Here is a 24,758-nt window from a genome sequence, read left to right as displayed (position 1 = left end):
TTTATGAAGCGGTACCTCTTGGCCTTTTATTTATATAAATTATACAACAACTATAGTTTTTTTTAGACAGTGAGATGAGTCTGTGTTTAGTACTTCAATCATTGTTCTCAGGGTTGGAAAAGTCTCTGATACAGACGGTAGGCTCTTGTAAGAAGGTGAAATACTGAAAGAGATAAAAAAAAAACCCAACAAAATTATTTATCTTTTGATGAATTCTATGATTTACCAGAAAGTTAACACATTAGCTTATACTTCATCCCTTTCTCCAACACATTTGGAACCTGAAGTCAACAATCGGCCCCAAGCAATGCTACAGGCTTGGGGCAGAGTGACTAGAAAACTGCTTGGTGGAAAAACAGGGGGTGCTGGTCAACAGCCACTGAACATGAGCCAGCAGTGTGCCCAGGTGGCCAAGAAGGCCATTCACATCCTGGCCTGTATCAGGAACAGTGTGGCCAGCAGGAACAGGGCAGTGATCATGCCCCTGGGCACTGGTGAGGCCGAACATCGAGTACTGTGGCCAGTTTTGGGCCCCTCACTACAAGAAGGACGTTGAGGCGCTGTAGAGTGTCTAGAGAAGGGAATGGAGAACAAGTGAAGGGTCTGGAGCACAAGTCTTATGAGCACCAGCTGAGGGAGTTAGGATGTTTAGCCTGGAGAAAACGAGGCTCAGGGGAGACCTTATCACTTGTTATAACTACCTGAAAGGTTGTAGCAAGGTGGGAGTTGGTCTCTTCTCTCAGGTAACAAGTGACAGTGCCAAAGGAAATGTCCTCAAATTGTGCCAGGGAAGGTTTAGATTGGATATTAGGAAAAATTTCTTCACCGAAAGGGTGGTCAGACACTGAAATAAGCTGCCCAGAGAAGTGATGGAATCACCATCCCTGTAAGTGTTCGAAAGGTGGGTGGATATGGCACCTGAGGACATGGTTTAGCGATGAACACAGTAGTGCTGGGTTAGCAGTTGGAACTCAATGATCTCAGTGGTCTTTTCCAACCTTAATGATTCTGTGGTTCTAAGAATCTGCTGTTCACAACCAGCTCTTGCTTCTCATAACTCCTCAGTCACTATACAGAATGAAAACAATGACTATATAGAAGAGCTTTTAAAAGTAGCAGAAGTTAAAGAAACAAATTATTGCTTTAAGTCTTCCAGCCTTATTTACCGTACCCACTACAATTCATCTACCACAGACAAATTAGCCACTCAGGTTAATTACCTTCATATTATTACATTAAGTCCTTTGGGCTGTAGTTCTTCAAATGTTTTTCTCAGCATCAAGCAAAGCCAACTTTAGCACTTTCTCCACTGGCTCATTTCCTCACCTATTATACTTCTCTCACTTGAGCCAGCAATACTTTAGGTGGTACCATGCTATGAAATGGTCTTGATTAAAAATAAATTTTTATTTTGGTAAAGTTATTTTTAACACAAATGAGTTGCCTGATGTGGTTTGATATGGGTCCTACAAGTTTCAATGGTACAACTGAGGGAGTCGGAAACACATGGATAGCACTGAAATGGCTTAAACTGACTTTGCTCTCAAGAGAGAAGTTTCTCTTTGGTAATGTCTTAAAAAAAAAACAAAACAAACACAAAACCCAAAACCAACATGAACAGAAGATTAATAAAGAAGTAGAGTACATAAGTTGGGAGATTTACAGTAGAAAATTATGGGAACCATAAATATTTTATATTTCCAAGGCAAACATGTCACAATATTTGTGCAGGCTACTTACAATAAAAAACACTACTTGCTACTCTGTAGTTTAAAAATGTCACTCCTTAATGAATACTGAATTTGACTCATTTACAAGTAGATTTTTAGCCTGAGTTTGACAAAGATGTCCTCGAGTCTTCTTAATAGCCTTCTTCATTTAGGAAGGGATTTTACATTCTAGTGAAACTCACCAGGCTGAGAACCCCTGATAATGAAGTTAAACAACACTAATCAGTATGCACTATTTGGCACTAAGAGCAGCCTGCAGAGTTCCTCAGGCTCTCAGAATAACTCAGGTTGGACCAGACTGCAGGAGGTCTGTGATCTAACATCCTGCCCAAAACAAGGTCAACTGAGTAGTCAAACCAGGGTGTTAGGGCTTTATCCTGTCAGATCTTGAAAATCCCCAGGGATGAAGAATGCACAGCGTCTTTGGGCAGTCTGTTCCACTGCTTGACTACCTTGAGAATGAAAAGATTATGCTCAGTCTAAACTAAAGCACATTGTCTTTTGTCCTCTCACCAAGCACTGCCTGGCTCCATTTTCTCACAGGTACTGCAAAGCTGCTGTTAGGTCAAAGCCTCCTCTTCTCCAGGCTGAACAAGCCCAGCTCTCTCCTGTTAAGGTTTGTGCTCCAGCCCCCTGGCCATCTTGGTGGCTCTTTACTGAATTTGCTCCAGTTTATCATAGTCTTTACTCCAGCTGTATTTTAGGTGTGGTCTAAAGCGCTGAATACCACCTAAATGGGAGTATCCAAACATCCTTTTAATCCAGCTAGCTGTCCATTCATCCAGACCATAATGTGTGATCTTGACATGAGAGTATTGTGGGACTCCTTGCTGAAGTAAAAATAAACAACATTGATTGCTCTCTTGTCATCCCCAAATCCAGTCGGTTTCTATCAGAGAACAATCATATTGAGTCACACAACATTTGGTGAGCTCATGTTGACTGTTTTCTGTCACCTTCTCCTTCATATACACTGAAGTGTATATGAAATGCACTTTATGACTTTCCCAGGGACCAAAATGAAGCTGACCAGCCTACAATTTCGCTAGGCTGTCCTTTTGGCCTTCCTGAAGATGAATGCAAGATTTCCTTTTCTGCAATCAGCAAGAATGTTCCCTGATGTGCACCACCTTTCTGAGATTACAGAGGGCCCTGTTAAGGACATCGGCCAATTCTCTCAGAACCCTGTAAGTGTCTTGACACCGACTTGAAGGATACCAGAACTGGTGTTGTCTTTGATTTTTAGATTTTGTATCGGGAATAACCACTAAGGGACAAATCAAATGCAGCAGATTCATAGTATTAGTTCCTCGTCAATGTATTCAGTATTCAAAAATCAATTCATATGCAAATCGAAATTTTTAAGCATTGCACAAAAGCCATGCACCTATACTAAGTAATGTAATTCAGTATATTCAAAATGTCCATCTACTTTGGAAACACTTATTCTCCAGATCAAATCAGCACTAAAGGATAAATAAATGACTGATATTTAGTTTGAAGAGATTCATAAGAATGAAAAAAATCAAAATTGCCCCCTGCTTTGTTGACTCATTGCCAGATTTACTAATGCTAAAAAATAATAATAAAAAGGCAAAATCAACCGCTGGACAAAATAAAGACAATATTAACCCAGATAATTTTCTCAGAGGATAACACTCACAATAAGTGAATATGTAGACTACTAACTACTCTGCTAGAATAGAAACACACTACTGTGTGTGTAAATACAAATCTTGTCTTATCAATTCCTAAACAGTGTTAAAAAAACCACTGAATCATTTACTAAACTCATAATTTCTAAAAACCATTTTTAGTGCATATTAAATTTTATATTTAAAGTTTTCCATGTTTTATTTATCCATTCCCCATGTGAATAAAAATATTTACCTTTTTAGATTCATCCAACTCCTTGCTATTTTGCTAAAAGCTTCAGACCCTGGTGCTGTCATTGCTTCAAAATCAACCAGCTGAAAATGCAACAAAATAAAAAAGATATTAAGAAATTACAGAATTTTTAAGTTCTCTAACTTCACGAAGAGCTCTGAGAGCATGCTACCTATATTCTTGGTAAGACAGGAGTAAGCTTACTAACCAGTCTGTGCCCAGCCTACTTTGTCCCTCATCATCAGTTTGGAAGTCAGCACTAAACATCTCTCTGGGTTTGCACACCCCATCACAACCAATACTGGAAGCTACACTGGCTGTGGCTACTGCCTACCAGGCAATAACAGGACTCTTGACTACTGTGCATCTTTGACTTCAGAATAGTCTGAAAATGCATGTTGTCATAAGCTAAGGACCAGCCTAGCCCTTCCAAGGAATCTGGCAAAAAAGCTCATTCAACAGGGGAAAAGAATTTCCTCCAGGTGGTGAAAACTTTCAAAAAAAACCATTTATTCCAACTCAGCCACTCTGTTTCAGGAAAAACTCTCAAATGTAAAGATGTCTCAAGTGTTCCTGTAAGTCAGAAATCCTGAAACTCTGCTTGCCTGCCTAAACTCAGTCAGCAAAATACACCACCCTATCAAGTCCTAAGTAAATGCTTAAGAAACCCACATAAGTGCTTTAGGTTAGCTTGAATGCCCGCAGAATGGGGAAGATACCAGATTAATGGTATACTGAAAAGGAAGCTTTCTGGCTACTAAGCAATTGCAGTTTGCTCTTAAAAGTTACTAGGAGTTCACTGTACTGAAAGCACAAACCTCACTGTTTTCAGGGCCTTCTAGATCAAAAGGGAAAGTCGCCCTTTCTTCAGTTATCCATGCAGGATATTTTCTTCAACAACTTGGATTCTCACTGCAATTTTACTGATTTTTTAGACAATACTTTAAAGAGACAGAGGTGTTCTCACTCCTTTCATGCTGAAAAGGTAACACAGCTAAGAGCCCAACAGCTGAAGAAAACAAAACCCTTTATTGAGCAAGGTGGTATAATAATGAAATGTAGTCACTAAAAACTAGGACTTACCTTAAATTAAGCAGAATAAAAAGCGGAAGGAGAAATCAAGAGAAGTCGCAAATACATTTCTACTTACCAAGCCCTAAATGCTCTAGAACACAGTGAGAGCAGAGACAGAAAATTTCTGCTGTGTGCCAGAAGCATCACTAATTCTGCCCAAGTATTCTCAGAACCCTTCTCAAAGAATGCTGAAAAGAACAGCTCAGCACACCAGAAATGCTTCAGTTACAAATATGCAATGCTTGTGGGACCAAACTGCTACCATTTCACTAATGCAAATTATTGCACATACTATCTCCAAACCTCACCTGCTGTCAGAAGAGCGATGAAATTTTCAACACTCTCTCAGGCTGCCAGACATTATAGTTGCAGCTAAACCATCTCCAGCAAACAAGCATGCAGTTACTGTTTAATCTTACAGCTCCTTCCTCACACTTACAAGAATTACTTCCTCCATCAAGGCTGAACCAGTGTATTTCAATATTTTTGTATTTTGAGATATTTTGATACTTGCCTTTCCTTTAGGGATTTTTCCTGACACTTCTTTTCCACTTGCCATTAGTGCTCCCATGATCACTGAGTAAGCTATGACACTAAAAGATTAAAAATAAAACCAACAAATGAAGTAGAAGTCTTTCCATGATGTTAAACTACAAAACAAATAGAATATAGTACTGTTTCATAGAAGGCTAGTAAAAACTAATGTTTTAGTTATTTTAGAAGCAAAACCAAGCACAAAACACTTAAAAAGTGAAATCACTGTTACTTTCCAACACCACTAAAATGAAGTTATGAACCTATGGAGTGTAACTACTGTTTCTACATTAGTTACAATCATGATTTCAGACTTTGGAGTTCTTAAGACTCCAGAGAGCTGAAAACAAAGGAAGCTCCTGTTCCCAAGAAGCTTAGCTGCAGCCCAGAAGAGTTTATGAACTCTACTGCAATAGAGCTAGAGGGACTGTTAAGCTATTGAGTGACTTTTTTCTTGATTTTTTTTTTTTTAAATTACGAATCTCAGACAGAATTTCTGTTAATTCATTCTGTAAGATAAATATAAAATCTGACTATAAAACTCTCACGGTTTTTTTTTTTTGGTTTTTTTTTTTTTAATGAACTGTGTTTAGTAATAAGCTTAAAGATCTTAAGTGCTTAGTGGAACAGAAATTCATAATAGTCTTGAATGTAATGAGGTTTGCATTAAAACAGAATCTCAGTTAAAGAGTTCTGTGACATATGGAACTTTATACTACAGTTTCATTTGGTGACCCTAACAGTTGCAATAAATTACTAAAATATTTTAGTGTATTTTATTAAAATAAGTTAACTCAAAGTATATTTCATCTTAAATACATGATTCAGAAAGGCCTCCTGAGTGAGAATACAGTGGGGTAAGACAATATGGATTAGGAAACCAAGCATTACAATTTAAAAATGACACTTTTCAATCTGTGAGTTGAAGTCTAAAAATACAGACTACTCAAAATTTTAAATATACATGAAGCTAGGCATAGTTACCATCAGAAATTACAAGCTAGCTTTTAAAACAGTACTAAGTCACTTCCCATTGTCATGACAGGACAAAAGGAGAGACTGTACAGGACACATAGCTCAACCCAGAGCTTTTTTATACTTAAAAAAATACATTAAGATACAGCAACACATGGACATTTTACTACACGCATCCAAGGTAAGAGACACGATGAATACAAACACTAACCTAGATCCTCTTGAAAGTGGCATTAAATTATAGAAGTAATAAACTAGTGACAGGATCAAGTTGCAAACAGCATCTACTTCCTAAGGAAAAGAAAAAAGAAAAGTGAATTAAAGATAATTTAATAGCCAGGTAATACCTTCTAAAGGTACACTTATTGCAAAGTCTTACAGTACTACTACTAACTTTTTTTTAAAAGAAGCATTTAAAATGTGAAAAACATCAAGCTGAGAAGTTGAATTCTGATTAAAGGATATTTAAACAAACTATTTTGTTGTATCTTTAAAATGTAGGTGAAACATAGTTCATCTACTTTGTATTAAGGGATGTAAAAGGAAAAGCACAAGCTCAAATGTCGTCAGATTCTCACAGCAAATCAAATCAACATAAATACAATTTTAGTGCTTTTCATGAATTCATGTTACTTATCTTACATGTAGCCATCATGAGCCAAATCCTAAACAGTACTTATAAGGATGGTGAAAAAGTTGAACACAGACCCACGAGAAAAATTAAAAAAATAACGAGAGGGAAAAAGAAAGAAAAAAAAACAAAAACAAAAAAAAGGAGCACACTGTGATATCAAGACCTTGCCTGGACACCCTCTATTACTGCAGGCAAAGCATAGCAAATTTTTAAGTAACAGAGAGAATTATGGTTACTTCTCATGATATTGTCCATAATTAGGTTTAAATAAGCAGTCGATTTTATTACTGAAGAACTCTGTCAAAAATTATTAGAACAGTGACTGTTAGACAGAGTATAAAAACATACTAGGATTTTACCAATGAATCAATCATTCCACTAAAACAGCCTTACCCCCAGCTCTGCAGACAGAATCAGAATTTTTCCTTTAGCTGTTAGATCCTTATATAGTGCATCTATTTCTGCATGATACAGCTGTGTTCTCTCTTCTGTTGTCTGAGTTTCTACTGAAAATAGTATGTTCCCCACTCTATCAAGCAGATGGAAAAAAAAAAGGAGATATATTTTTTTGAACAGAACTTGATGCACAATCTAATATCCAGGGTAAGCTACCTATGTACTACAGTTACACATCACATCACTTTTTTTTCCATCATTTTTCCCTAAGCAAAAGATTATGGGCATTGCTTCCCATTTAATTAAAAGAACTCCAAAAATCACTGAATTAAAAATGTTACATCGTGTTGTAAGTCTGAAGATACATTAAGATTGCTGTCTAATCACAGATGAAGTATTTTATTTCCATTGAACACTACTTGACAAGCATTAGCATTTTGCTTAAAGTGTGAGCAAAAAATAAGAAATATGAAATTTTAAAATATTTTCATGGGCTTAAGACTTTTGCATAGAATGTATGTAAAGTGTAGTTTCATTAACTTCTAAACCACCAAAATGAAATTGTTTTGGTATAAAGCATGGTTACAAACTGTGGATCAAAACAGTCTGAGTGATACTGAACAAAGTTTGTGCAGAACAAAGACCATTTTACTGACATCAAAATATTTTCCTCAAAACAGTGAGGCCATACATTTAATGCCATTTCACTGTATATATGCCTATGATTTACAATGTGAAATGAAAAACCATGAGATACATTAACATCTTAGCAGAGAAGTTTGGCTTCCATGCCACTCATTGAAAGCACACAAAATCTGGGAAAAATTCCAATGCAGAGAATTTTAAATTTTTTAAATTAAAATGAAATTTTTATTTAATAGTAGGACAGATCTTCTGAGCTTCAGAGTAATGCTCATATTTCACAAAGACAAGGAGTCAGAATCCATAAAGTGAGAAATTTACTAACTCACCCAGAGAGTGACCCAAAGACCCCTGGTTGTATTCTCATACATTCAGTTACTATTTAAATTTTCATTTGCAGATAGAAGGTTTGCAAACATCTCAAAAATAAACATAAAAAAGGTCAAAAATTCAAATAGAAGAGTCTCTTCCATTCTTAGACCACAGAAATTTCCATTCCATTCAGGACTTCTCAGTCAACACAAGAGACAAGGTCTCACAAGAAGAAATGTATTTTGATATTGATAAAGACTGAGATGTTTGAGATTTTTCCCCTTTAGGCATTTTATAGCCTAAGATGAAAAACAAGGTCTTTCTTCGTGTTTGTGCTATATGTTAGAGAATCAAAGCAAACAGACCTACGCCATTAATGTTATCCCTATCCCCATTTTGTCAGGGAACACAACAGGAATCAAGTTCTCAAACAAATACATTTTAGTTATTTACAAAAATGTCACTAGTGAGAAACAAAACCCACTTTATGCAAGTAGAAATGGCATTTCAGACAATTAACTGTTAATACCTCATCGTTACTTAGTGTACCCAAACCCCTGAAAATGGCAAACATACTTATCTCCTGTTATTGTAATTGTGAATCCATCATATTCTTTCCCTTGATCCTTGAGGCTGGGGACTTTTGTGTTCACGGTAAATCCATCTCTGGTTTTACTGTTAAACTGCTTTCAGAAGGAAAAAGCGTAATATTAGAGGTAACAGAGGCAGACTGCCTAGCTATTGTTTTCAAACACTTAAAATACAAGGAGCAGAAGTAAAAATGAACAAACTGAGGGAGCAGGACAAAGTTACTGTTGACTACATTATTTCATTTATCCTTTATTTCCTACTGAATGGAAATCATAAATACTGAATGAAGCATATTGGCATTCAACTTTATATAGTGAATAGAAAGCAGTACTGTTTATGAAAAGCAACCATACACAGCAGTTCCACTCGTACAGATTGTTCCCCAAGTTGCACCCTGACAGTAACCTTTTGGTGCAACAACGTACATACAAAAGCAGGAATTTGAGATCCCATTTTATGTTTACAGTAAGAAGTGGCTGCATTAGTCTATGTGTGGATTCCAGAATACAAATCAAAGGAACAGTTTCTTAACTGTGATTCACTTTCAATTAATGTTTATCCTCATCAGAAGGAAGATATCACTAGGTTTAAGAATTTTACAAAGCTACATTGTCTAAGAGTAACACTGTAGCCAGAGAGCACTATAAACCAGGTAAAACTGCATTTAAGTAAAGCCAGAAGCCCAGCTTTTGACATACAGCATTCCCCAGCTATCCACATGACCAAACTACATCGCTATTAGCAGACATTCATTTTATACAGTCACTGTTAATGACTATTATGTACTAGTGTTGAATGAATTACTCAGGGAATTATTTGTTTTAACAGAACTTGTGATCCAGATGTGTTGTTTGAAGAGAACCTGGATTTATTTTAAAGGAACTAAAAGCCTCTAACGAGACAGCATTTCACTTTGATACAGTTTGGAATGGGATACAGGAGACTCAAACCAGATCAAAACGTACAGGTTATAGAAACCAGGAAGAACATCTGCTGCCGGTTGACGCATTTATTTTGAAATAAGTAATGTATAGTCCACTATGTTTATATATTTTCATCATTCTTCTGGAGTAACCTATACTTTTAACTCCATTAATAGCATTTTTTCTGGCCTACAATTCAACAGTGGCCATATCAGGTGCTCTACAGGGCCCTACTTGCACATTTGTGTGGCAGTATGGAACAATCAGTTGTCCATCCACCCCAACATCTACTAACTCTTCAGCACAAGTTTTTGTTTAAGTTCAGTTAGTATCCACTTGGCTTCATCTTTCAAGGGCAAGAACAAGACAGTAATATAAAAAGGACCTCCAAAATTATGGTATGTTCTGTGAAGTCACTTATATTCACAATACATATTACAAAAATCCATAGAAAAATTTAGTGCTTAAGCCATGCAGCTCCTGCAAAGATATCTGTAGTGCACAAGCGACTGAGCACTATTCCCGTGAACAAATGCAAATCCAGAGAGTCTTTCAGCAGCAGCAGCAATGTAGTTTCAGAGAGCCCTGTTTTATGGCAACCCGCCAACTCTGCTTAGATACAAAACTGCAATGTGGACACACATGATAAGAAAGCAATGAGTTTGTCTCTATTTAGAATGACTTATTTCTTCCCAAATTTTATTCTGTTCTAAAATTCTGTCCAATCCTTTAAAAAGACATATTTTGTAACATTCCCCAAACCCAAATATTTACACGCTGCTCATCCTAGATTAATTTAGAGGAGAGAGGGAGAGTGAGAAAACCTTTTACTTAAACCCAGCTCAAGGGTAATAAAACTCAATTTGAGATAAGAGTATAAATAATTTTGCAAGTCATATATCCAAGGCCTTTCTACAAAGACCACCATCAAGAAAACCTGCAAGTTTCTCCAATCCTTTTCAGACAAGTCTTCCAAAGCTCAAGAACATTATTCCAGGATTTCATTTCAGCTACCAGTCGCTAAGGGCAACTGTTCCCCCATTCCCCCCTGCCAGCCTCACCACATACCAACCTACACCAATGAACCTAAAGAAAAAAGAGCTTCCATATTCTTAATCTTTCAGACACTTACTTCAATTTTTTTCCTTCCTTCTGCACAGGCATACAGTGAGTCCACTGTGGTGAATCTGTTCACAAACCCTCTCGGCTAAGAAGGTTGACTTCAAAGAATTACATTCAACAATTTGTTTCCCCATAATTTTGTTACCAGTTCACAGTTAGGCCAAGGATTTCAAATACTCATCACCCACCTGCATATATCAAAGGGAAGGTCCAACCCTTCATACTGTAGATTTAGAATAACCTGAGCTAGTATTTCCACTTACTCATTTTAAGTTTACACACAATGCTTTTATTCTGAGGAACTGCATATCTCCCAGAACACATTTCATTATTTTTATCATATTTTCAAGTTTTTCTTTAATTTACCTTCATTATGGGAAGAAGATCTTCTACTTTATGTACCTTTTCCAAAGCTTCTCGGACCTCTAACAGTCCTTTTGGATTATTAGCACTGGAAAAAAATTAAATATGGAATACAACAGTTGAACACATAGCACTTCTGGAAATTCACCTACTTTTAACCTAATTAGCCATACTGAAGTAAGTTATTGAAAGTTAATTATTTCTTTTCTGAAGATTAATTCCTTTACACTTGGCCACATGGTCTCCTATTTTTCAAAAAGTAATCTCCTATATCAGCTCAAAATAATTTTTTTCAGCTTCAAACCTCAACTTCAGTCTTCAGGTTTATCTTACTGTAATTTACTACTCTATCTTACTCTAAAGCATTAAAGAATGTGTGTAGACAGGGGTTTCTAGATAAGGAAAGATGGAGAAGAACAGAGGTAATGTTAAAAATATTCTTCACAAACTATGTGCATCTCGGTGGCCTCAAAGGCAAGTAAATACTCCAGATGCACACACAGCTGGACCATGAAGAAACCTGTTGAATTACTCCCAATAGAGGACAGACTTCCCAGGAACTACAGAACTTATGTACTTTCAGCAACTATCATAGATTTCCTAAAACTTAGATGTTTTCAATAGTTATAAAGATTTTATGCACTCAAGTTTTTTTATATTTAAGTAGAATAATGAGATTGAAAAATAGAGCTCCATATTTAATATGGGTTACAAGGCCAAAGAAAAAATAGAGGGTTTAAAGCTAAAAGGGTTTCTTAGTTTTTAATGTTATCAGAATACTGAGCCAAGAGATGGGACAGTCATTTTTGCTCACAAAAAACTTTAAAAAGTTTGAAATAGATGCCAATATCAATTTTCACATTACTTTTTGTCACATTCTTTTATTCAAAATTCTATAACTGCCTTCAGTTCCAGGACAACATCTACCAACCCATCTATGTAACACATAGTAAAGATTCTCTGCTCATTTAAAACTACCAGAAGGAAACCAAACATCTTTAATAAATCATATACTTAGAAAGAACTGAGAAAATCGATCATAACAAAACTGTGGCTACAAATTCAAAACAGTCATTAGTTTCTAAGTACACTGTAATGCACAGTGGTTTTTTTCCTATTAGTTTAAGTTTCTTAAGGTGGCAAAAAATAGCATTTTGCACCTTTAATAGGAAATTATCTCTATAGATAACTAAGAAAATTAGAACTTCCTAAAATTAAGGAAAAAAATCTCTCAGACTTTCTCAAATGACTATGATATAAATTTCAGGTGAGTATTACCAGGGGAGTGAAGCAGAGGAAAAAAAAAAAATTCAGTAATTTACCCGTGATAAACAAGGATCCGGTCTTTGATAAAATGAAGAATTTTCTCAAAGTATTCCAGGTACCGCATGTTAATGACCTGCCCCCTACAAAGAAGAGAAAAGTTTTTTTGAAGACTTGTTTTTCAACTCAACATTCCAGGGCTAAAACACAAATATTACTCATTAATACTTGACATAATTTTATGCATAGATGCTCTGTTAATAAAAGGAATGAACTAGAGTTTTATCTATGTGGTCATTTGCCAATTCCCCATTTTAAATATAGATTACATAGTGAACTTACAAAACCTCATGTATCATTACTATTGTTGTTCTCTGATAAACTACATTTCGATACATATTTCCCTGTTTTCAATGTACCCAACTGCAGTACATCTTATTTATATAATAAATATCAATTTGCACAACGATATAATCTTCCCTAGACTCGTAGACTGCAGAATTAGAATTCTCAATCTGTGCATTTATTTAGAGAACCAACACTCTCCAGTTTACATATTTAGCAATATATATGTTGATCTGCTCTGACAGTCAACATACATTTTTCCTTATTCACCTATGTCCCTCTTTATTGAAGTAATTTTGCTTTGACTCTTAACAGTGACAAGTAGTAACTGTAAAACAAAAGCATTAAAAAGGTGTTGCCTTCTCCCTTGGACTACTAAGGAAAAAAAATTTATATTAAAGTGTGGTAGAAACCTGTTAGGATTATAACCACTCTGAGAGGAAAAATTACATACCCTTATTGCATTTGTAGGAGTCCTTCCTCTTCTCCCAGTCTACAAAAAAAGATTTTATAAAGCAAACGTTATCGCTCTCTGAGGAAGCAAAACCACTGTCAATCACAGGAAGGCGTGTACTTCTAGCCTTTTTTTTTCCACTCTAAGCGATTTTTGGCAGCTTAAGTCCCTCTCTAATGTCTCACTCAACAGTCTCACGCCTTACTAGGCCTAGTCTCAGAAAATCAGCAGAATCAGTCTTTAAAAACTGAACAGAACTAGAACACACACACAAATCTGCAAACAGGAAAGGGAGGTAGGGAAAGTGGAAGGATGAAGACAAATCTATATACATAATTTGCCCTTGTTGTACGTCCCATCGTTTTCCATCTGTATTTTTAAAAAAAAAAAAAAAGTGTACAACAGGCAGTAGCGTGTCAGTATAAGGAACTGGATTTTCCTTTAGTGACATCTTGGAAAATATGTCCAAACCAGACCTATCGTTCTATCAGGCCAACTAGAAGTTGTAGTACCAAGAAAGACTTTTGGTGGGTGGTCAAAAGTGATTTGTGTTTATTTCTACTCTTTCTCCTTGTTTACTAAACACTACCACCAAGATTTCAAAAGTTGAAGTGTTCCAGAGTGTCCTTTTTTTTTATAAAAACATTAAGTATATCATTAATGTTTAGCTGATCCCAAATCCTTGCTTTGCCTATAAAAACAGCTTAAGCTTTCAAAAACGTTTCTCTACTTTAAATGAAACTTGCTAGCTTTGATCATTTAAGCCAGAAGGAGATAAGCCAAAGTTGTCCTTGTCTATAGGCCAACAAAGAAAGTGACAGCTGATACACTTGTGTCTTGAGTACATTAAGATCTGAAAGCCTATGAAACACTGTGAAGTGTAAGATGTTTCTTAAATATCTTTATAAAATGGTCTCCAAATTAACTCAAAACCAACAAAAAAAAAGTATTTGTTTTCTGACACACTCCAAACATCCTGCCATTCTGGAAAAGAAAAAAAAATTAATTCAGCAGTTAGTGAATGCTAGTGCACCATGACAAGACTCACTTGACAGGAATCACTGAACAATAATGGACTTCCAGTGCAAAGAATTCTAAGTAAAGAAAAAGGTTATGCTAGCAGATATCTAATCCAAGTATTTTTGTCCACAGAAATTCCTGCTGTACAATTCAGACCAAATAAAACCTAGATACAACTTCAGCTCAACATGACTAGATGTGTTACAAATACTAGAAGAACACCCAACTGATACTGTTACACTTCTTGACTGAACAGCTTTTATCTTTGTATACCAAATAATGATGAAGTCTGCTATTTGTCAGCCTAAATCTATTGTTACACCTGGTTTTCAGGTAGCCATTCTACAGAAAGAACTCAGCCTTAGTCATACAGGTATCAGAATAACTTTCAAATCATAACTCAAATATAAAGCAAAATATATATTCCTGAAAGATACAGAAAAGATCATAAAGTTATCTTACTTATCAACAAAAAGGTGTTAGCTCTGTAGCATATTAGCGTCTTCAATCAGCAGCCATTTTACAAGCTAAGTAATGTAAGAAGGAGATTATACAAATCTGCATAATTTATTAAAAGGAGATTGCGATTTAGAAATCATACTGAACTAGAACATGCTTCAAAAGTATAATAAATTTAAGAAAATCCTCATTACCACATAATATATTCATTTCTTTTAACTCTCACATCATCTTGAAATCATCAAGACGGAATCCAAAAGAAACAAATCACAACAGAAAACTGACCAAGGAAAGCAGTTATTGCTTGGGATGGAGAATAATCAACAAGCACGGGTTTCCAGAATCAAAAAGAATGCAATCACTATACAGTACTAAAGTATGATCAACTCCTAAGGCAGCAGTAATTATGCTGCTTCAAATCTATTGTTTCTTCCAAAAAGGTGCCAAGTCAATAATTTTCAGAGAATCACTACCTAGCTATTAAGAAAGCACAACGAAATTGCTGATGAGACCCCCAAAATCCAAGGCTGAGCCAAAACAAAAAGGTTAGAATTAGATTCACTGCAAGCCTACAATTCTGAATGATCATGAAGTTTATTTTAGATTTCTATAAAATTACCAAAACAGCTGGAACAGTACCTCATGAGTTTTGCTACTATTCTCTGATGAAACGAAAACAAGTAAAGTGTTTGGCCACTGCAAAACAGAGTTCCTACACAGAGATCTTGTTGTACAAGGACAAATTTCCCCAGATTAAATGTTCAATGTTATTTTCAGGATGTTAATTAAATGTTGTTACATGAATGCCTTTCTGCCAGCACAGATCACCTAGAAATGAAGCTTTTAGTCCCCCATCTAAAAATAAAACCAGGAAGAAAGAGATGAGTTATAGAATGGATCCCTGTCTCAAGGTACAGATGGTTGTGGTTTCTGCTGCATCGTATGTGTGAGAAGAGAGAAACGCAGCAACAGCAAAGATGAACGTGGGTTGAAGCCCAAACGTAACACTTGGCTTGAAGGAAGAGAGAAGCCTGAGCATAAGACTGTTCAAGAAGCAGCACATCCTGCAAGGCAACTACTGATCTGCATTGGAGTTTAATGCTACATTAACCACTCTATGAAGTAAACCAGAGGCTGCTAGGGTCCATTTCACAGAGTGGAAGGAAGAGCAAGGAAAAATTCTCATTTGCATCTGCATGTGAACATTAGAATATCACTGTTTTTCTCTGCCTGAAATAATTCCTGAGAAGGCTTTGTTTCCATTACCCTCCTTTTTCAATAAAGCTTCTCGGAGAAGAAAGAGATAAAAGAATGACAGATCAAAGTATTTCCCATGAGGGAGTGGAATAAGATGAAACCTGGCTACATATTTACTTACACAAACACACTCTGCTCCTGTGATTGACAGTGATGCTGCCACATCGAGTCTCTCTGTCATGACTACATGTCTTGCAGCATGGGAGAAGATGGAACGTACAACAGTGGTTGAATCTTTTAAATTTTTCCTTTATTTGAAAGTGCAACTGTTACCCCTCAATGTTTACTGATTTTGTCATTTTTGCTTTACTTTGACCTGCTCTGAAAACAACTAAGAGAACTGTGTTTTTCCTCTCTACTCAAAGCTGGTATTAAAGGTAATGAACAGCATTGTTTCAATACCAATGCCACTACTTTTGAGAAGCAGCATTTGAAAAAATTACAACTATGATGAACCTAATCAAATTTGTACGTTTAAAGTAATTTGGGAATTAAAAACAGCACATAAAAATATGTGTATTCTGGATCCTTGTTAGATCTTGCTATAACTCAGTTGTACAAGTGAAATTCAGGAAAAAGAGGAAATATCCCAAGGGAAAATCTGAGGTGCACAAAACCCAAATGTTTCATTAGAAAACATAAAATAAATATAAAAGTAAAACAATGAGCATATATACATTCAATACTGTAAGATGCTCTTTCACGAATAGATGGTAAGTTTTTGTACAATCCCTTAGTGAGTGTGGGAATGCTGTTTGGTAAAACTCTCATACCTGATTAAGTTAATGTGATTATTGAAACCTCTGCTAAGGCTTCGGGCAGGCATTTGGTCCAACCAAAGCACAGGCTGGTCAGGGTCAGCTATCCTATAAAGACAAAGAACATTAACACTGGTACATATTTCACTCCATGTAGTACTTTTAATAAAGCTTTCTTCACAGACAGAACAATTTCAGGCAAAAAACCAGAATTCACAGATCACAAAAAAGAATGTTTTATTGAAACATAGGTTTTTTCTTATGAAAACCATACAATTCAAACATTTTACGTTACTGGAGTTTGAAAGTCTTAGTTTTTGTTTGCCTTAACTGCAATGGATCCTGTCTTTCACAGTTTTGCTTCAACCGGCAAAAGCTGTTCCCAACTCTTTCCCTCCTTTATAGAAAAATGGAGTATTTTCGGAAGCGCGCTCCTTGTACCTAAACCATCCTTGTCTTCTATCAGAACATCTCCTAGTTACAGAATGGTAGCAAGTGTTCCTTTTCTCCTCCATGACTTTGGTTAGCTGGAGCATGCATCATTATTACAACAGTATAAGGCTCTTTTACCATTACCTTCGCCACTTTACAGCAATATCAAACATATCTCTCCACTGCATCAGTCTGGTTTTCCCATTCATCCGAACTTTTGAGTTTGCCCAAGTCCGCTGCACAGCTTGCATTACTTCTAGAGTGGCCAAACCCATTGCTGAGGTGAGGGAAGAGAAGAGAGGGACCAACAAGAGAAACAGAAAATCAATTAGAGCTACTCACTTTTGTACAGATAGGAAAACTGAAGAAGGAAAGTAATGTATTTACAGGAAAAGAATTGACAACAACAATAAACTCTGGAAGATCATGACTTCCAGTCCTCAGCTAGGTCAAGAAACTGCTGACATAATGATTATTTTAATTTTAAACTTTTTAAACAGAGCATAAAACTAATTTGCAGATAGCAAAAGGTATAGCATTCAATTATCACCACATTGATTTTCTTTCCCCACTCAAATTTACAGAGAATTTTCAGTATACCTCTATGTATTCTTTTATTTGGAAGAAATCCTGGTGTCTCATACTGCATCATTGAACCCAGATGATCAGCTACACATATCAGCTCTTGCACATCAGGCTTATAGCTTTCAAAATTCTGAAATAACACATCTCTTACAGAGAAGAAAAACACACATCAGACGTAACTTGGCAACAAAAGTCCTGGGAGCATTAGACAAACTAATCTGTGTTTTACAAATCAATATTATTTGTGTGAGAAACACTTAAAAGCAGAATGAAGAACGCTCATTCCACCTCCCAGCCTACTGAACATACACAGTACGTGACAGTTACACTCAATATCTCAAATTAATTCAGTCTTACTGAGATCTTATTATTAAGCAGATCCTATTACTGTCACAACCAGAATTTCACCTTCAGATTTGTTCATAATAAGTGATACTAAATAAAGTTCACAGGTAATACATTATTCTTCACTGTTACACTCATCCTGATTAACTTATAACTACATAAGAAAAAGATACGTATAGACCCTGGAAGTCTTATTCCGTTAACTTATCCCATAATTCCGTAAAAGCTTCTTGTGCTAAAAAGGTGGATACTATTCCACATACACAAAAGTCAGAAATTTTTAATGGAGCAATGTTTTTACATAGACAGAGTGAATACCTGACAATATATCTCAAAACTGTTTTACAGCAGGAGAAATTGCTATCTTTTCTTTAGTTACATAATTTTGAAGTCTGTTTTAATAAATCCCCTACTTTGTTGACTGACATTACCCTCCTCCTAAAATACTGGTTATCTAAGTTACTCCGGAGAATGTTTTCCCAGTGCAACCCAGCAAAACCCAGCTGCCATTAAAGATACAGTATCTAGAAATTACATCTATAACAAAATAAAACCATAACACACAACAAGAAACTGTAATAAGGGTACTACCTTACACTACACTGAGCATCTCAGACTTATGTCTTAATATTAATTCCAAGAAAAAAAATAGAAGAGTTAATCAGTGAGGGCACAGAATATGAAAGAACAATATGTGAATATTATTATGTAAAGACAGAAGTGAAGAAAATCATCCTAATATTAATTCTTCCTCTTTTATGAGATAAACCAACTCTTATGATCTACTAAAGGATTTAAACACTCAGTGGAATTGTACTTTCATACAATATTAAATATTTACGCTGTGAGTGCCTCAGAATGGCACTTTAAAAAGTCAAACTGAAAAAAAACAAATCACATTTAGAGTAGGTTTAAAAAAAAAAATTCTCACTTTATATGTGGCTGTAACCCTGGTTGTTCTTCATAATTTTCTATAAGAAAAGGAAGATTTTTGGCCCAGTGGTCCTTGAAATTTCCAGGAAGATCTATGTCAGTATTATACTCTGTAAGAGGGGTATCCAAATGTGCATGCAAATACCTAGAATACTCTGGAGGAAAGAAATAAAATTAAATACTATCTGCATAATCAATCTACTTATGTCATTACACAAAACCAGTAACCAGATTATATGTTTGTCAGTTAAACAACATGACTTAAATAAGTCATTATTTTTAGGCAATATCATTTTGCTATTAGCCAATTTCCAAAACAGAAATTAGTCTTTTTCAACTAACCATTACAATATGCTTTACCATTATACAGAAACATGTATTTCATTTTTGGTCCTAGTTTTTAACGATATGAACAATAAGAACCCGTGTATTTAATTTTTTTTAACAGACATACTCAACAGTGCTCATGAGAATATACACTGGTTTCTTTAAAATGGCCAGAACTACAAGCAAGCAAGCTTGCACTTTTAAGGTTCTTGAAGCATTGAGGAAAATTTAAAAAAAAAAAACACAATTCCAACTTACCTCGGAGGTATTTCACTTTCAGATATTCTGGGCTGGCCTTCTGTCCTGGTAGTGGATCATTTAACATAACTTTGGTCTGAGCTTTTATGCCTTCATAAAACTGTCCCATTGCAACATGGCTAAGACCTTTCATGTACTGGCACACTTCATTGTACGGTTCTAGCTGTAGACATCTCTAGGAGATTAAAGGAACAAAATACCCATAAATCAAGAGAGAGAAAGAGTATCTTCAAATAATCTAACCTGTCTGGTCAGAAGACCACCTGAAAAGATTTCCTGATTATTAAAATCCACTTCCATCACTATTTTCTTTCAAATGATGCTGAGCACTTAAACTGCGAGTAAATGTAAGAAAAAATATTTTCAGCTTTATTAAAGGGAAAATAACCCCCTGCCAGTGCAAATGTGCTTTGCACACTTTAATTGTTATGAAGACAGATCATATTTGCTCTAACAATATTAGCACTACAGAAGTGTCAATGTTAGCTAGATGAAATTAGAAAAAATATTCTCCTGACAGTATTAGTAATGTCATTTTTGGCTATTTATATATATATATATATATAGTGCCATTTCTTCCATTCATCTCTTCACTACCTCATACATAAGTACACTTCTGTGGTAGTCAACTATTTACTCTATGTCCACATCTCTGTCTTGGAAGTTGAAGTATCTTTTTAATTACACCAGTATCTACAAATTATATCACGTGAATATTTATTATGTACATAAAGTGTTCTCCTTCAGATTAACACAGACTCATTTAGAAAGAGATGGAATAGTTTCTACATCTTATTTCACTCCTTGTTTTAAGGATATCGATATACAATTAAAATGTGCCTTTATTGTTCTATCTACAAAATGAAGTAGTTATTCAATGCCAACAGAGATAGGCAAGACTTTGTTTACCTATGGCAACAGGAACATTTTTGCAAGCTCAGTCAATCGCAACATATTCTGAATTTTTCAAAAGAAAATACTCCAGAAAAATTAAATAAACATTGAAACTTATTTTACATTTAAAATTCCAAAGACTAGTACATTTCATTTTTCACTAGATATGAAAAAGCTTTAGGTTTCAACTAGAACTTAAATGTTAGCAAGAACACAATTACCAGTTTAAAAAAAATACATAAAACATTTCAACCAGAGTTTGGTTTTAGACATACATAGAACAGTTAGAGAAACGATCTTAGTTTAGTCAAAATTCCATTTTTAATTAAAAACTGTAAAGTGTTATACATCATTTACGACAGACTTCACCAAAAATAATTTTCGTTTAAATGCACACACATATTCAGAAAGAAAAACTTTGACATTTCTATATTTTATTGCACTCACTGAATACAAGTCCTTGTTAAAACATTTTAATTTGGTATTTACTTAGGGCCTGCTTACCTTAAAATTCTTTAGTGCTTCATCTAAACTGCCATGATGATAAAGCATCATTCCTTTGAGCTGTAGCGTCTGAACATGATTTTGATTTAGCAGTAAAGCCTTCTGGAAGTTCTCTGTAGCAGCATCAAAGTTGCCAAGCTCTCTAGGTGATTCCATAAAGTGGAAAGTGAAAAATATAGAAGGCAACAATGACAACAAAATTACTTGTTAAAGGTTGCTTTAATGTGTCCAAAGGGGATATCACTGAAGAGAAACACAGTACTAACAGAAAATTTCTATAACAAAAGCAGTAATTTTGCAACCATTCTTCTGTGGTAGTAACAGAACAGCTGCACAAAGTTTTGACTCCCAAAAATATGTGCTCTGAAATACAACCCCACAAGACCACAAATCTTCACAATCCTCAGTAGACATAAAACTGTAAAAACACATACCTATGGCATTTCTTCAGAAACTAAAATAAATAAAACTTCCCCAGAAAGCATCCTTGGAAAGCGCTATCTTTGACAGGTCTTTTTAACTTCTTAGTATAAACACATATTTAAAAATTTCCTAACTACTTAAATACTGATGAAGAAGAAAGCATATGGTGTTTGAAAGCTGAAACTAACTAAAAATTTATTGACTGAAATTACTCCATGTGCAGGACAGATGTACATGTAAACAGACAGTAAAAATAGTCTTGGAGAAACTGTCATGAGAAAATAAAAACAGAAATAGTACACAATTTAAATTATCTTAATTTCTTTTTAATTCAGTACACTGACTTCTTTAACTTTAAGGTTACAATATTCTTTCCACATCAAATTATAATAGACAAAATTAATCCAAACAAGAGCAATACTTGAAAAAAAAAAAACAAAACCAAGATTTACTAGTTTTAAATACATTTGCCAAGAAGAATTTTTAGGCAGAATAGTGATTAACCACAGATCTTTGGTTCAAAACGAATGCATGAACACTAAAGTCACTACATTTGAAGCAGGATTTAATTGGCAAAATTTTGTAACTCATATTTCACAGAAAGGTAAATAAGGCTAAAAATTGTCTACTTTCACTTAGAAACAAGTCTTCAAAAGGTATTTTTACACATTGTATTTAAAACTTACAGAAGAAAGAGAGCATGAACTTAAGATGAAACATTTTAGAAAGAACTTGATGACTGAAGTTAACTGTGGAGAAATGAGATTATTATTTCTGCCTGTTTTAAGATCAGAGTGTTCATGAGGAAGTCATTCAGACTCATGGTAGTTAGTCAGTAGTTACAGTGTACTCAGCTATTAAAACAATACTCTATTCAGATTCTGGCTTCTCTAACTGCTGAGCCTATAGAAGACTCAGCAGTAACTGCGCTTTGTACATTAAGTTCTTAAAAAAAAAATTAAAAAAAAAAAAAAAAGGTAGTTTCTCTACACTCCTGCTTCTATTATTTCCTGAGGATCAGAGAACTTTGGAGGCATGGGACATTGAGAGGGAATAAAAGCAACAAATTTTAGCAGATTAGATCAGGTTAAGTAACTTTTGGGTTGTAAAACAACCATGCAGTGCAAAGTGAGATATTTTAAGGCTTGCTTTTTTCTCTCTTTCAAAATAAAACTTATTCAGATTAAGGTTTCTTGGGCACAGGGTAGAACAGCTGATCAACTAGAGAGGCAGTTCCACATCCAAAAAACAGAACAAAAAAGTTAAAGCATTTATTGAAAATGTAAGAAAGCAACTGCTCATCTTTCAGACTACATTACTATCATTTAGCACCTTGAAAGTACTCGCAAACCACAATAAGTATCACAGAAAAACTCACGAGGAAATCAGTGATTCTACATTATGTTTTAAATTATATACTGTGGTAAGTCAGGCACAAGTCCACAAACAAAACATTTTCTTAATGAAAACTGCCATTTACCTAACCTTAGGAGGTTTGAAGACTGAATTAAAAATACAAAGCAAAACTAGAAATTATTTATATTGAATATATCCTGATATAGCCGTACCAACTGCAGGACATACCAAATACACATTTGATTCTGCATAATTTTGTAACAAGTGTATAAAACTTTAAGAGCGCTTTTTAAAGAACACAATCAGATAGAAATCTGACTTTAAAACTACTTCTGAATGCAATTACCTGTAGGCTTGCCCCAGACTTTTATATGCATCTATGAAGTCTGCTTTCTGCTTCAGAGCTTCTTTGAATGATTCAATGGCTTCCTACAGAAAGGGACCAACAAAATAATTTATCACTTACTACACTGATTAAATTTCAGCATCCTCAGTAATTCCTAGCCATGGATTTACAGTTATTCAGCAAAACCTTTGGAAGAAACAAACAAGGCATATCTTTATTACAAAAACTACAGAGTAATCATCATATAACAAATGAAATACTGAAACATTCTTTACAGTAATTACAGATTTAGCTGGAATTCCTTAGTCTAATATCCCATGGGAATGAGCAGTTCTTTTAGCATTTTAATAGAATTCAGAGACAAAATCCCTTCAGAACTGGCTTTCAAAGCTCCCTATGGCAAAGCAGTCTCTTCTCACAGTCTTCCTTCTTCATTCATAATACACCTCTTATTTTTGGAGTCCAAAAGACTCCTTCAAATCAGTACTCTGCTTTTAGTTGTTTTATTGCATTCTTTGTTATTTGCACAGTTAGCAAACAGTCTCGAGGGATTACAGAGTAAGTGATCACCTTCACACAACACCACATACTGTTGCTGTGAGGAACACAATGTAATAAAAATAAAAGCTAAAAATATATGCATATGGTTAAAGAAATCTTCTTCAAAGAATTTCATTAAGAACTCAGCTTTTCAAAACGTACTGGCTACACAAATTGGCATATGTAATACTGAGACCTAGAATTTAGGACGGAATAAATCAACTACTTTATATTACTAAGGAATGCCTGAAAAGTATCTTGAAACCTACAGTACAATAATTCAAATGCTGTAAGGAAAGAACCGCTAGTATCTTCAGTAGACTTAGAAATTCTTATTTAGAAAAACTATCAAATATATTTTGAGCACTACAACATGCACAAAAATATCTATTCAACAAAAAATGTAAGAAAATCACCTACCTATTATTACTTATTAATTAACCTATTAATAAAAAAAACCCTATTATTAATAGCCTCATGTCCTCTAGATAAGTTTTAAAACCAACATGATTATTCCCAAAAGTAGTGACCCAAAACAATCTCTTTTCACTCTGCCACTCTCACCCCAACTCTCAGTTTTCAGAAGATATGTACAACTTTCCTATAAGAAGAAGTCTGAACCTGACTGGAAGCTAAAGTATACCTGTGGATGAAAAGCCACTCAGTCATAATCTCTCTGAACTTGAATATTAGAGAGGGAAGATACTTCCTTTGAGGAGAGAAACTGGGGGAAAGGAGGTGATGCAGAAACGTGTTGATGTGCATATCAGAAAGAAGAAAACTTTGCTTCTATTTTGCAAATTGAGACAGTATTATTTTTTTCAGCTGTATTTTCACCATCACTTTCTGGGGTCTCTGTTGCCTACATCAAAAATCAGAAATTCAGACTGTTATTAGCAAGTAACTCATGTGACTGCAATAAAATACAGGCAGTAAGTTCAATGACTGCTTGAAGTTCTCACAGCATACACTGAGAGCATGGAAAAAATACCAGCTTGGGTACTAAAAAAATGAGGAAGTAGACTGCTAAAAAAAAAGGAAATACAAAGAGCAGTGATTGCCTATGAAAGATAGTG

At 35.1% G+C, this 24,758-nt stretch overlaps 1 protein-coding gene across 4 annotated transcripts in view; it reads right to left on the bottom strand.

The window, feature by feature from the left end:
• Positions 1 to 24,758, bottom strand: part of TTC13 (tetratricopeptide repeat domain 13) — a 40,537-nt gene continuing 15,779 nt past the window's right edge. For 3 of the 4 annotated variants that reach the window (XM_027632085.1, XM_027632096.1, XM_027632104.1), the window contains exons 9-23: positions 23,143 to 23,225; positions 21,018 to 21,159; positions 19,620 to 19,794; positions 19,033 to 19,189; positions 17,772 to 17,902; positions 17,316 to 17,448; positions 16,755 to 16,847; positions 12,506 to 12,589; positions 11,187 to 11,271; positions 8,761 to 8,870; positions 7,228 to 7,363; positions 6,412 to 6,491; positions 5,206 to 5,284; positions 3,621 to 3,700; positions 1 to 163 (exon numbers count right to left, since the gene is read on the bottom strand). In XM_027632085.1, the coding sequence (XP_027487886.1) occupies positions 40 to 163; positions 3,621 to 3,700; positions 5,206 to 5,284; positions 6,412 to 6,491; positions 7,228 to 7,363; positions 8,761 to 8,870; positions 11,187 to 11,271; positions 12,506 to 12,589; positions 16,755 to 16,847; positions 17,316 to 17,448; positions 17,772 to 17,902; positions 19,033 to 19,189; positions 19,620 to 19,794; positions 21,018 to 21,159; positions 23,143 to 23,225 (1,692 nt within the window). In that variant the 3' untranslated portion in view covers positions 1 to 39. The remainder of the gene's footprint in view (positions 164 to 3,620; positions 3,701 to 5,205; positions 5,285 to 6,411; positions 6,492 to 7,227; positions 7,364 to 8,760; positions 8,871 to 11,186; positions 11,272 to 12,505; positions 12,590 to 16,754; positions 16,848 to 17,315; positions 17,449 to 17,771; positions 17,903 to 19,032; positions 19,190 to 19,619; positions 19,795 to 21,017; positions 21,160 to 23,142; positions 23,226 to 24,758) is intronic. The other variant, XM_027632092.1, reaches the window with a different exon arrangement.

Source organism: Corapipo altera, unplaced genomic scaffold (assembly GCF_003945725.1).
Source record: "Corapipo altera isolate COAL_440 unplaced genomic scaffold, ASM394572v1 2b, whole genome shotgun sequence".
In the NCBI taxonomy this organism is placed as follows: Eukaryota; Metazoa; Chordata; class Aves; order Passeriformes; family Pipridae; genus Corapipo; species Corapipo altera.
This window is presented reverse-complemented; position numbering and strand designations above follow the sequence as displayed.